At 40.5% G+C, this 13,612-nt stretch overlaps 3 protein-coding genes across 3 annotated transcripts; 2 read left to right on the forward strand and 1 right to left on the reverse strand.

Annotated features, from left to right (window-relative positions):
- Positions 1-1,287: 1,287 nt before the first annotated feature.
- Positions 1,288-5,102, forward strand: BDB00DRAFT_966695 (Mak10 subunit, NatC N-terminal acetyltransferase-domain-containing protein). The gene is made up of 16 exons (XM_053129801.1): positions 1,288-1,362; positions 1,503-1,613; positions 1,727-1,926; positions 2,046-2,246; positions 2,317-2,446; positions 2,554-2,772; positions 2,859-2,935; positions 2,999-3,082; positions 3,172-3,237; positions 3,354-3,554; positions 3,640-3,738; positions 3,826-3,861; positions 3,943-4,073; positions 4,148-4,218; positions 4,305-4,738; positions 4,835-5,102. The coding sequence occupies exons 1-16, from the start codon at positions 1,335-1,337 to the stop codon at positions 4,970-4,972; spliced, it is 2,226 nt and encodes a 741-aa protein (XP_052972305.1). The 5' UTR covers positions 1,288-1,334; the 3' UTR covers positions 4,973-5,102.
- Positions 5,103-5,109: 7 nt separating this feature from the next.
- Positions 5,110-7,298, forward strand: BDB00DRAFT_863467 (uncharacterized protein). The gene is made up of 8 exons (XM_053126124.1): positions 5,110-5,231; positions 5,311-5,478; positions 5,568-5,752; positions 5,824-6,007; positions 6,078-6,262; positions 6,344-6,606; positions 6,683-6,992; positions 7,094-7,298. The coding sequence occupies exons 1-8, from the start codon at positions 5,203-5,205 to the stop codon at positions 7,225-7,227; spliced, it is 1,458 nt and encodes a 485-aa protein (XP_052972306.1). The 5' UTR covers positions 5,110-5,202; the 3' UTR covers positions 7,228-7,298.
- BDB00DRAFT_863469 (galactosyl transferase GMA12/MNN10 family-domain-containing protein) lies at positions 7,277-9,643 on the reverse strand. The gene is made up of 2 exons (XM_053126125.1): positions 8,838-9,643; positions 7,277-8,705 (listed from the first exon to the last, which is right to left on the reverse strand). The coding sequence occupies exons 1-2, from the start codon at positions 9,606-9,608 to the stop codon at positions 7,395-7,397; spliced, it is 2,082 nt and encodes a 693-aa protein (XP_052972307.1). The 5' UTR covers positions 9,609-9,643; the 3' UTR covers positions 7,277-7,394.
- Between the last annotated feature and the right edge of the window lie 3,969 nt (positions 9,644-13,612).

Consider the following 13,612-nt stretch of genomic DNA (forward strand, 5'->3'; position numbering starts at 1 on the left):
ACTGTGACTGGCTGCTTGTACTGCCTCGCTGACAGTGATAAAGAAACACGATGAAGACGTGACAGTCGTGCTAGTGTTGGTGGCGCTGGAGACGTCTTCTTTGCTGTAGTTGTCCCTGCTACTGCTGCATATCATATCATTATCCATGCATTCCTTGACAATTCTGTGAACATTGGCTTGCCGAATGACTCGTTTTGCTTTGTCGGGTTCGTCAAGTGGGAGGTGGCATATGGTATGAACGATATACTGTGCCCGCGGAGGAACAGGTGGTTCAACATGAAACGACTTGATATTATAGCGCTTACACAAAAAATCCTGCATTGGTGATTCCTTGAGTAATCTGTGGCATTCATTCTTGTCCACAAACAACGCTTCCAAGATGACTGGGCTTGTTCCAACTTGTCGATATGCCTTTAAAGACCACGACGAAAAGTATTCGAGGAATGTTTTTGAAGCTGTCAACGGGTCGATGGCTAGATCGTCAAAGATAAAGTAAAGGATATTCGAAGGCCAGGGCTGAAAGCGGCGGCGATACGGCTTTTTGTGCCGATTACTGTTACATCTGGATAGGGTGCAATGCTGTTCATATCCGTCTTGTTCGTTCTCTTGACAGGCTGATGGGTAAGCTGGAATAGAAAGAGAGAAAGAAAAAGATAGCGGCGGTCGTAGAAGATGAAAAGAAGAAACTAAGCGTAAATGGTCAATTTGTCATGAAATAGCCACCCCATTGTTCTCGTTATCTATGCTGAAGTCAGAAAACGCCTTGTGCGATAGCCATAATACCTACATAACGGACAGCTGTTCAAAAGAATCCATTCATCTGTTTTTGAAATGGAAAGGCTTATTGTTGTCGGCTACGACATCATCATGATAGCAGGGACTGGTAGATCTGTGTGTACATTAGAATAATGCTCAAGCATGTTTGTCAGTGTCTATCGAGGCACCAACTCACGCCAAGCACAGTACAAGGATGGACCGCTGATACTTTCAGTGTCACCACTACAATAATGCAGGGGGTGATGCAATGGTGCTTCAACAAGCCCGAGCCATCATAAGTTTCAAAAAAAAGAGAGTAGTTTACAAAATGATTCTGTATACAATGGTAGTCACCGATGCTTTTCTATGGCTTAATGTTCTCTGTATAATTGCTCATTATCATCCTTTTTGTAATAATCGAAAAGTTGATATGTAAGAGTGCCCCTTCAGCAACCAAAGTTCATGTGCCATGAACACACACGAAAGCGGAATTTGCGGGGCATGTGCAACAGCCTAAAACGAAAAAGTCGAGCTCTTTCTTTCCGCCACCACAGAAGATCGATCCTGCGCGCAACAGCATGGATCCCATGACGGACAGTTTGCGAGGTACATGATTTACAACGCATCAAATCACTTTCTAATTAGCATCGTGGGGGAAACCGAAAAAGCTGTCTAGAGAGCACTTCGAAACGGAAACGTTTTATTAAGTTATGCGTTATCTTTTGTTCAAACATACAAAAACACAGAGGCAATCTCAAACATGGACATTACCAACGACCAAGGCCGATCGAGCGGCAACGGTTTTCTCGCACCACCTTGGAAAGATATTACACAGTTTCTTGATGAAGCAACTGATGGTACCATATACAAAGAAACTCGTGTTTACTCAGAAAAAAAGGACAGAAAGAAAAGAGAGAGAGAGCTCATTGTGCGTTTTGCTGCGTAAATGTACCTTGTGATTGAATGATAGATTTCCAAGTCGGACAGCTCGTTCACCTCCAATCATTCACTTTGTTTGATGCCATGAGCGCGATTGAAATTATGGACCCAAAAATGGATACAGGCATGGTGTTAGACGGCGACGATAACACGAGTCAAACGTTTGATATAAACCGAGCACTCGACCCTGGTGAGCTTTTATGGATCATGGATCGACTCTTAAGCTGTGAAGTACATATAAATTGAAAGAGAAAGAAAGGCTGTGCATGCCCAATCAAAAAAGAGAAGAGAAGGACGGCTAAGGGTGATATCGCATTACTATGACTATTTTAATTAATTGTATGATATAGATGGCATGGATATCAGGTCATTCCTTGGCACAGACCGTGTATACCAGCACATATTTTCATCATATCCGAGAGCTAGCGTCCGAGCAATATGAAAAGAGTTCCGAATCCACAATACGCAATGCTTTAAAGGCGTATCTTCTCGGCTCAGTCAAATGCTGTCAACATATATTCAATGAAATGTCTGCCTGTAACGTGTATGAGGTATCATATTTGTAGAAGGATGAAAGCGGCTGCGATAGGTGACAAAGTTTGACAGTTTGTAATATTGTAGGAAGAGGATTTCACTACAAACTTGTTTGGATTGTCACTCTACGAACAATACACGGATTCGATGGTGATGAACGAAATTGATACCTCGCTTATGGAACTACGCGAACTGGTGGATAAGGCCAATCCAAATGGTAAGCTTAGAAATGGGAACAACAAGTGGAATTATTGTAGGAAAGATGGAGGATATATCTATCGTTTTAGGGATGAGAGATTGTATTAAGTTATTGTATTTGCACAGGTCTATCCACACATTCCGCTGCGGAATTAGCTCCTTTGTACAACCGTTTATACATGCGCAAGTCATATTTGCTTGGCCTGATCTATGTATCACATACACAATGTTCGTACTTATCCCATGCCAAGGCCGAATTTGAGAATATCTTGCAGCTGTTGAACGTCAAAGAGGATCAGCTTTCGATTTCTGCAACCATCAGCAAAGGAAAAGTGGTTGAAGGAGGTATGGAAGGGGGCAAAAAGATAATAACGAAGATAGCATACTGCTGGATGAACGAGTATTAATAATTGTTTTGCTTAAATTCACAGCATTTGATCCTAGTATCAATCGTAAACTGACAGCACAGGCGCCTCCTCGACCAATTACCTTGCCTTCCGATGAAGAGGTAATGCATATAGGGCGTTGTTTTTTCCATCACACTTCTTGTCTAACCAAAAGCAACATTTAGTCCTACGGGCATTTCCAAGAACTCATCGGACGATTGATCTCGATCTGTGGAGTGACTCAATACCCATCCATTGTATCTCTATTAGTAAGTATACTTATATATATTGTTTGTTGTACTCTATTTTTTAAGAATATTAAAAAGTAAAAAATTGACATATGATCGTTTATCATTAGAATTATTTCAAAAGCTTTGGTGCCAAACAACCCCCTCCAGACGCATTTTCTCGATCCAAATTAAACGTAAGCCTAACTATAACGACAACCTCTAAGCAACACCATGCACACATATTACGCTATATAAACACTGCTTCTATTCAAAAGCGAAAATCATGCTTAAAACATTCATACTTCTTTAGTCACTCTTGTACCATGATTCACGCGTATTTGGAACAGATTCTGTGGTCAACTTTGTATCACTAGCTATTGACGAACTTGTACGACCTCCTCGATGGATTCTTTTCCCTGGATCTATACGCGTTCCTGAACATGTGTCGTCCTCACCACTTTTAGACGAAACCCGAAAAGCGCTCAGCGAGTTCCTCGAACGTGCTGCTCTGGTAAATAGTTTTGATGATATATATTTGGGTGAAGGGCGCTGATTTATTTGACTTTTTTTTATTAATATGCTATATGTATAAATAGCCTTTTATAGATTATTTTAAAATACAATGTCACAATCGCTCACGCCAACGTAGAATAATGTGTAAAGTACTTAATGAATGGGAAATGCTTCAAGACGAGGTAAGAAAAGGCTGCGAGTACAAGTAATATATATACACATCAACAAAGTGGCATGCTTTTTTAAAAGTACCTTTATTTTAAATATAGGCCGCAGTAATCGATGAAAAGATTCAAAATTTAGCAGTAAGCAAGGAGAAAATAAGAAGAGGGAGGAAAGGAGGAGTATCTATCTGCCTTGTTTACTCAAAAGTGTTCTGTTTATAGCATTTCGATTCTCCACAAAACTATTTCTCATCATGGGCTTACCTTGTCAAACTTGAAATGATGGAAACAATTGTTCTGCTTGGTTTTGAATTGGAATTGTACGGTAGTAACGAATATGTAATGATGTACTTGTAAGTGGGCTTTTCTCGGAGCAAATGACAATGGCTTGGGGAAAGAATGAAAACTGATAGATAGTTTAATCCAGGTACCTAATAGAAGTGCTGAAAGCTCAGGAGCTATTACTAGAGCACGTTCAAACACAAATTGTTTTACAGCGTAAGAAAGAAGTGCTTTTGATAGTTACAAAGAGAAGTATGGAAATCCCTTTATCACTAACTTCTCAAACTTCTTTATACCTCCAGGAAACGAAGCTTCAAATGTCGATAAGAAGGGCAAAGGCAGAAAAATCCCACAAGAGACCACTGCTTCGTTCGACCACGCAATTCAATGTGTCCAAAGTCAACGATACCAGAACGAAGCACAAATCCGGATGGCGAGCGGCATTTGCAATCTTTTACTGGCGGTTATATATGAAACGCATCAACTAGACTTATTGAAGCCACGATTCGATGATGAGGCAACACGATTCCGCCAACGAACCAAACCTTTCTTGGGCATAGCATCTCCACCACAACCAACCGTTGAGGCAATAGCAAAGACGATCGAAACGAATGCCTCGTTGGATAAAAATGATATATTAGCTCATTTACAAGCGGCATTAAAAAAAATTGAGATGGTCAACAATATGTCGACTGAACAAACAAGAACGGAAATGTGTCGAGATTCATTTAATCAGGTAAGGAATCCTAATATAGTCTATTGAAGATTTTCATCCAATCCCTCAGCATTCAAATGAACGATAACACTTATATATGCGAATAACAATAACTAGGACATGGCCGGGATGAAGCGTACTTGTTTAGGAAATATCATCACCATTAAGAAACTTTCTGACGAGAAAAACAACTCGACGAAGGTAGACGTTACCTTCAGATATCATCCGTCTTGGCCTGTCATTGAATTGAAATAATGTATAAAAACCACAACTACTGCTGCTTTTCGTACAAAAAAAAGCAGAAAAAAGTATTTATATAATAGACCTAAAAAAACTGTATATTTATCTATCATTGAATAAGAGTGTTTTCTGTCAGGCATCGCCGTTGATTTCAAAATTCATTTGCCGAACGGTTTCTTGTCAGGTGTTGGACAGAAACGGACGACAGACTGAACCTTTACCTTTATTTTCTTTCAAAGCTAAAAATGAATAATTTGATCGAACGACAAAGAGGGTAGGAAAACCATCAGTTAATAACTGTTTGATATATAAAAACCAACTTGTTTAGCTCACCAATTTTGAGCATACGTTAGTCTCCATGAAGAGATCGAACGTTTGGAGCAAGCGATCGTTGATCAGTTCATGCAAGATCCAAAGACACATCGCGAACGTTTACGCAACGAACATGTCGTCGACAAATTTCTGACTCGCATTGCCGACAAGAGTGAAAATTTGTACGATATGTATGAAGATAAGAATGGGTATGATTGCTATATACACTCTTTTATATCATTGCAAAAGTAAATCATTTGTTAGTCATGTACTATTCTGACACTTTGCGTTATATTAGATTACGACAGTCCGAAGTCGAAGCTCTATCTGCATCAACAGAATTCAGCGAGTTTTATGAACGTTTACGCGTAATTAAAGACCACCATCGCAAATACCCTAATGAACCCGTTGAACCTCCAGAAATGGAATTCATCCATATGAATTTGAATAATGGAGCTGGTGGCGAAGAAGGCGAAGAAGACGGTAAGGAACTAAACCATTGGACTTATATTCTAGCTCATGATACTGAACTGTACATACTCCTACATTTTCAGAACTCGAGAAAAAGTTCTCTGGTGAAGAAAGCTATGGCCGGTACCTGGATATGAATGAATTGCACAACGAATATGTCAACTTGAAAGACGTAAAAAAGCTGGATTATTTGCAGTACCTGAGCGAATTTGATGATTTCGCTCAAGCGTACCCAAGGAATATCAAAACAAGTCCAGAATATAAGCAGTATGTATATCCTCTGGACAAGTAAAGAGTTATTTATACATTTACTAAAATTATTATGATTTATTGTTAGGTATTTGGATCATTTGAAAACATATCTGTACTCATTTTTCCGCCGAGCAAAACCATTGTTTGACCTTGTTGAGATGGAGAAACAAGTAGACAAGGATTTGGAAGAAAAGTGGGAAAAAGGGCAAATCCCTGGATGGGAAGAGATCGGAAATGACATGGTGGATTCGGACGTATACTGTGAAGCTTGTAAGTGGCGTTCAGTTTGCATATCAAGGGAGAAAGGTAGAAAAAATTAAGTTATCTAATACAGCTCTATGAAAATAATAGGTCAAAAACAATTCACAAAGAAAACTGTGTACGATAGTCATTTGACAGGAAAGAAACATCGAAAGAATGCCGAAAAGTTGCAAGGAGAGCAGCAAGAACAAACAAACGGTGAATATAATGGCAGTGCCAAACAAGACCGACGAAGAGGACTTGCACGAAACGAACTTCTGATAGCAAAATACGCCGAAGGATTGTCAGATATTCGAGAAGAGACCAAAAGCAATGTGGAACGAAAGCAGGCACTTACAGACAAAGAACGTACAGTAAGTACTGACTATTGGCTACTATGAAAAACGGCTAAAAGAAGCTAAATTCGCAACATGTCATCTCTATCCATAGCTCGAACAAGATCAGGAAGAAATCGATCTTGCTGAGCAAGAATCAGATGATGAAGACGAAGATCGTATCTACAATCCACTCAAACTACCACTTGGTTGGGATGGCAAGCCAATTCCTTACTGGTTGTATAAGCTTCATGGTTTGGGTGTGGAGTATCCATGCGAAATTTGCGGCAATTATGTCTACATGGGTCGTAAGGCATTCGATAAACATTTCCAAGAATGGCGACACGCGCACGGTATGCGCTGTCTTGGCATCCCGAACACTCGACATTTCCATGAAATCACAAAGATTGATGACGCCTTTGCCTGTAAATATTTATGATTTACAATTAGCGGGGAGAGGACAAAGAGTTGGATATATATATAATTTAACGTGCTTTACTAATCTGTCTATTTTACATCTACGTAGTATATGCAAAGTTAAAGAAAGAAAACGCGGCTGCAGACTTTGTTGCTGACTCCATGGAAGAATACGAAGATGATGAAGGCAACGTATACAACAGAAAGACCTACGAAGATCTGCGACGACAAGGCATCATCTAGATATACTGTGTTATATATATAAAGAGAGAAAAGGGTAACAAAAAAAGCATTTCTAAAATAATAAATATTTATATATATATATACAAAAAGCCAAAAGTTGCATGTACAAAAAAGAAGGACCAAACCAATCCTTCACACAACTCTCCATATATCATCTGCTACTACGCTCACTCTTCATCCAGACTTGAAACGATGCCACCTTGTCGTATGATATCTGCCGCTTCAAGCCCTTTCAAAACTGCGTCGTTGGGGCACTTGTCGGGAGCAAAATGAACGACAAAGGAAATATTGGGGGTATATAAACGAGGCAACGTATTAAACGTCTGGTCATCACCGTCCAACAACAAGACGTGGTTTCGGTTTTCGGGCCTGTTGATAACGTCAGCCATGGCACCTTGTTCAAACGACGGACCACGGTTATACCACTCGATGGTATCTTGAACCTCGCGAAGAAACTGTAAGCTCCAGCGCGAGTTTCGAATCAAGAACACGCCGGCATTGATCATTTTATCTTGATGTGGCCGGGCAATAATCAAGTCGATTTCATTAAAGTTGCCTTGGTAACTGTTGCTAGCTTTTTCCAATAGGGCCTCGATCGACCGACTCTGATCCATGACAACAGCATCCATATCCAGCCAAAACAACCATCGATATTTGGGCAAGAGCTTTTCAACCACGTCGATCTTTCCCCAGACAATTTTACGATGCTTGACTAGTTGCTGTGCGAACTCCGAGGATCGTGCGACGAACGAGTAGCCATGCTTGATAGCATACTGACGCTTGTTCTCAGCTGCGAGGGTTGCTGATGGTTCCATACACGAATCATATATATACGACGACGTTACTACGGCAATGCTTGCTGGATCACGGTCGTTGGGTCGATCGGATGAATAATAGTGCCGTGTGCATGTAGAAAGGGAACGTAAACTAGTCCATCGCGCCAAATCGGAAAAGTCACTGTCTTGATATACTTTTGTGATTGCTTGGTCTTCGATATGAACGGACTCGACATTGTTCTCCCATCGGATAAATCGTCGGGTATCGCTAAACCGGTCTTCGCGAACAAATTCGGGAATAAGACGACCTTGCTCTTCAACGGCTTCTTCAGGTTCCAAGGTGGCATCTGTTTCTGCTTTGAGCACACCCGATACCGCACGGTAATAGTTGTAGGTGTTGGTTAGCAAATGTTTGGACACGGCAAATTGTTGTTGAATCTGGTCACGTTTGCTCATGGCCAGCTGCGCAGCATCAGCACCGATAATGGCAGCATGCTTGTCATCTTCCGTACCGGAAAATGAGCCCCATATTAAATTCAGTGGTTGATCCATACTGACCACGTAAGGCATGTTGGAGTACTCGCCGATTACGCCTGCGTCGAGCTCGCGTTTAATGACGTGTAGCTGAAGGAATGTTTCAATATCTTGAATGATCAGATAGTCATACTCGATCCGTCGAGATGTTTTGAGTGTACTTTCAACCTAGTACAATTTTGGATAAAAGTATGTGAGTTAAAAAAGAAATGAAAGAAAATGTTACCGTTGGCGTTTTATAGTTGTTGTTGTTGTTGTTGTTTTTAGATCGTCCAGCACTTTTTGCTTATGAGCACTCACCCAGTCCAAAACAGTTTCTTGTTCAAAGGGCACATGGCTTGGCATTTCTACCATATCGTTCCATTCCATTTTCTCGGCTTCGTATTGGCGTCGCTGTGGTGTATTGGATGGTGGCGGCCCACCATGGATCCAGAAAGTATAAAACACGTCCGTATTGTATCGCATGCAGGGGATAAGATTGTCGTACAATCCAAAATAGGATGACCGGATCAGGTTCCGCCGCGATTGGTACGGAGCTTCGGAGGCAATGACGATAATGTACGCATAGTGGATTGAGCCATCGGTTGTTTCAACAACTGATGCTTCTAATGTTCCTTGGCCGTCGTCATCGTCTGAAAATGGTGGTTTCTGTGGTGAAGCTGTCGTATCTTCTGGTGCTGGGGCTGGTGGTAGAATTGCTGGTGCTGCTGGTCTTGGTGCTGCAGGTGAAACACCAGCCGATGCTTCATCTGCTGCTATTGCTGCCCCGGTACCAACATCAACATTTCCGGCGAAGACCGATGATGATGATAATGGCGGTAGCTCTTGTTTCGACGGAATAATGTTTGAGATGTATAGGTCATAACCATCTTCTGCTGGCGCCTTTGAAACGAGCCTTGCATTGAATGCCAATAGAAATAGAAGGCACGTCAGCAATAGCATTAGGACGGCTCGGCGAGTACTGTTGCCATCAATTCCCGGTAGGGGTTGCTGTTGTCCTATCCATAATGCCTCGTGTGGTGGTGATGGTTGTTGTTGTTGCTGCTGCTGCTGCTGCTGCTTTTTTGTCATTCGTTTTGTGTGGGAAAGTAAAGAAACGAAGAAAGAATGCAAAAATAAACGCTGCTGGCCCGAGTGTAAAAAAGGAGAAAGGGTTGAAAAGCTCAGCCTCGGGTTACGCACACACCATTGTTGTTAAACCGCACATAAAAAGAGATCCCTCATGGTTTATATCCATACCACAGCGCCTCTTTCACCCACATAGTTGTTTACAAAACAGCAACTAGAATAGTACATAGAATAAAGGAATCAGAGGTAAAAACCATTCTATCTTTTGGTTATGTTTATGCTATAAAGGGGGCACAGAAAGGATATAATAAAAATAGAGTTGGCTTAAAGAGTGGCTCAATTCAGTAAAGACCCGTTTCACAATGGTTGCTTGAGGTCCAGAAAGCATGAACGTAGATCTTTATAAGGTTATTATATAGTATTATATGCTTTTTTAAAATCTTAGTGCTACTGTATATGGTGGCATAGTAGTCTAATCTCGGCAATAAAAGATGGTATACTCAGCAAAACAGTATAAGCGTGGCGCTGTTTTCATTTTCTGTCAGACTTATACATCGTTTGCAAAATACAGGAGATATTATACAACAGCTTCATTTATGCTAGCGATTGTACTCACGCACCAATACAACAATTTGGTTATTGGCGGCGGGGTAACACAATGAAAATCACACAAACAGTCGATTCAGCTAAGGACATAGCCACATCCGCATGTGGGAAGAATGCGACAATCACTTTTTATTTAGGTTTCTAGGAGCAAGATCTATACCTGTTCTAGCTCAATTTGTAACAGTGTGGTATGCAAGTTACCCAGAGGATGACTGGGGACTGATAAAAAGACGTTGAAAAAGGTAAACGTGGGAGAATCATCACGTGAAACCATTACAATTCAACATAACACAAAGGGTTGTCATACGTACTCATGCAATTATCACGACATTCAGTACCATGAAGGATTGTTGAGCAAAGCTGCTGCCTACCTATAAGCTACTATTAACTGACAGTTGCTATTGAACGCGCAGTTTTCTACTTCAATACTATGCAATCAGCTCTCACACTAATTTTACGTTTATAGACATCTACTGTGTCCTCTTCGTTAATATCCGAACTTAACGATTAACCGCAAGTCGATTGTGACTCGCAAACTGTTGTTGCTATCTGACAACAATAGCAGCAGTAGCGACTGTATCGAATTTGCGCACAGAGGCAACAAACTTCAATTAGACGTCCGATGGCGCCCTCTATTTGATCCCACAGCCCGGTGATTGCTTCTTTGTCGTTCACAAGAGGTTGTAGGGACCCAGCAGGAGGGGCATTTTCGTTGCGCACCATCAGATATAGGTTCGATGTTGCTTCGCTTGAATGAAGGCGCTTTGCTTTTCCTGTTTTTACGGTTTTCTGATTTTGGTTTTATGGTGCTTTAATCGTTTCAAAACTTTAAAGCATCTGAAAACGTTCTTCGACACTGTCGCTGGCATACGAATGAATTAAAGTTATGGGAGCTGTGTACGTGGATATGTATAATCTCGCTTTTGTGACCACTTGTACATTTGTGCTATGTAGTTGCAAGAAGTATTATTTGTTTGCAATTGTCGAATGTGCAAAATATACTGCTGTAAGATTGAATACAGTACACGTTTTTTCCATAACGGTAGAATACATACTAGTGTATACAATGAGTGCATGCAAATATTACATAGTAAAATCACATTTACCTGGCTTTCCTCAGTAACTGTGTTATGTATATAACACAGTATAATCCGAAGAGAAGTCATTTATCTTTGAGCGCGTGACGATGTGAAAGATTGTATCGACCACATTGACTTGAGATCGACTAATCAGCTTCCTTGTCGAGGCAAGAATTTTTCGCACTGACCATATAGCAAATTGCGAAAACGTACAATAAAAAACGTAAGCTATGTGCCATGAGTTACTGACTGAAATCAATATGTCCTCTGGGTCGTGGGCAGAAATACATATAGACAAGTTGACGATCCATTGGTGCCGCATACATATCAAAGCTAATGAAAAGCGACTTCTGATAACATGCGCCAAAGAGATAAACGTATGGTGATGCTTGACTTACTTTGAAGTAAAGTTTACTACCTGCAGCATTCTACTACTAATTTGTGAAGCAATAGTATTTCATGTACGAATAGCAAGAAATAGAAGAAAGGGAGATATAACAGTTACAGTATTGTCATCTTTACTTGATAGCTTTTCTTGGAGATCGGCTAACTCCTAAGTCCTATGTAATTATTAGACACTCACCAGATGCTTTTTAAGTCTATGTTAAAGACTTGAAGTTATTATCTGTTGGCTTATGGTGAGATGGTTTTTTTTATAGAGGACTAAAAAGTAAAAGTCATACTGATATGGTCGCCTCGTCCTAGATGTCATACGGAGGTGCAAAGAAATGCAACGAAATCAGCGGTTAGTAAAGCGGAAATTTTCAATTAAAGCAAGAGCAACAGTGGCATGTAATTGTTATGATACCTGCACGTCGACCTGCGCGTGCTCTGGGAATGAGAATTGCTTCTACTGTGATCGAATCTCCTTCTGCTAATATAGTCCTAGGTATACCTGCGTATCTACGTTGTATCAATAATAATATACAAAGATGTATACTGTCAGAGGCGTTTGTCGCTATCAAAATAGCACATCCACACAATGTGAGAGAGACACTAAAAAGTAGTATTATAAGTTTGATGAACCAGCAGATACAGTACATCAATAGTTTTATTTGCGCAAAGGTATACATATCTAAAGACAACAGCGTTTGGCATAAAACAACAACGCTATGAATTTTATTGCTATATATGATTCTTTGTTGCCCTTGCTCCTCTGGCCCGGCAGCTCGTTACCATACCAATATATTTTTGATCAGTAATCTCTTTTATTGTATTGTCTATTTAATTTGTCTAATCTACATCATATTGCTGCTGTAGGGTTTCGATACACTTTCGGGGTGGGTTTATTAATCGTCCGACTTGAACGCGGAAGAAACCTTGATCTGTGTATATAACATGGACTTCATCGATAGCATACAGTATGATATCACAAAAATACACATAGAAATGACCAAGGTCACTTATCGCACAGTGGCGGGAAAGCTCCACACGAGCTACTGCGTGCAAACAATTTATTATCTCCCCACGAAGTTTGATTACTGAATCTCGAACTCATAGGGAAGGCACAGGGTATTCTATTACTTCAAGCGAGCTTCCCCTCGACAGGATCATTAATTGCAAGGCAGAAATATTGTCCAGAAGAAAAGTTTTCATGTTGAATAACCCTGGCTGTTACGAAAATCATTGGTCATCTAGATGCTTATTGAAGGATTAATGGATCTCGCAGCTTTCGAAGAGGTGTGGTGGTAGTACTGTTTTTGCTCACGCGTCGGATTTCTACGAGCAGATAATTGAGCTCAAAACCGAAAGCAAGGAGCGATCGTCACGGCCAACGGCGATTTCTGTGCTGCACTAAAATTGCAATGTTATTCTCGTTGTTATTCTGGGCCTACTGATGGTAGCTATTTTACCCGTTTTTAAGACTTGGTTATCGCTTGAGCAAGCCAATTATTTGTATGATGCACTACCAAAACAAGGCATCGAGTAAGCTTTTAAATGCGTAATGATTTGTCGCTGTATAGCAAATTTGATTATGGTTTACTAAGCGACTTATTTAGAGTTGCTTTTGAAAATGTTCATGATGAAAGTCGAAAGAAGGGAAGCGAGGTGTGCACGGGGCCTGAAATGAATTGAACTTTACGGCCAATAAATCATCAAAGCTAAAAGGTATAAAACGCTTGAACGCTTTCATAAAGTTCGTGGCGGCAGTTAGAGGCTTGCTGCATTTATCTAGGCTCGGTAAATTTGCACAACTAAGTCCATCAGCAGAAGAAGCCTAGATACGTTGTTATATTAGGCACTAAGTTTATTAGCAAAAATGAGCTACCGTAGATAAATGAGATGAAAACAAGATCAGTGTCTTTTCCCCTCATCAACTAT

This window comes from Zychaea mexicana (genome assembly GCF_025766255.1).
Source record: "Zychaea mexicana strain RSA 1403 chromosome Unknown BDB00scaffold_231, whole genome shotgun sequence".
NCBI lineage: Eukaryota > Fungi > Mucoromycota > Mucoromycetes > Mucorales > Lichtheimiaceae > Zychaea > Zychaea mexicana.

Bases quoted from the DNA above. Each gene is read 5' to 3' on its own strand.
- BDB00DRAFT_966695 (XM_053129801.1), top strand. From the start codon at position 1,335: ATGGATCCCATGACGGACAGTTTGCGAG. The intron at 3,739-3,825 runs GTAAGAAAAGGC...TTTTAAATATAG, and splicing joins GGGAAATGCTTCAAGACGAG to GCCGCAGTAATCGATGAAAA. The intron at 4,219-4,304 runs GTAAGAAAGAAG...TTATACCTCCAG, and splicing joins AACACAAATTGTTTTACAGC to GAAACGAAGCTTCAAATGTC.
- BDB00DRAFT_863469 (XM_053126125.1), bottom strand. From the start codon at position 9,608: ATGACAAAAAAGCAGCAGCAGCAGCAGCAGCAACAACAACAACCATCA. The intron at 8,706-8,837 runs GTGAGTGCTCAT...AAATTGTACTAG, and splicing joins AAGAAACTGTTTTGGACTGG to GTTGAAAGTACACTCAAAAC.
- BDB00DRAFT_863467 (XM_053126124.1), top strand. From the start codon at position 5,203: ATGAATAATTTGATCGAACGACAAAGAGG. The intron at 5,232-5,310 runs GTAGGAAAACCA...AGCATACGTTAG, and splicing joins TTGATCGAACGACAAAGAGG to TCTCCATGAAGAGATCGAAC. The intron at 5,753-5,823 runs GTAAGGAACTAA...CTACATTTTCAG, and splicing joins CGAAGAAGGCGAAGAAGACG to AACTCGAGAAAAAGTTCTCT.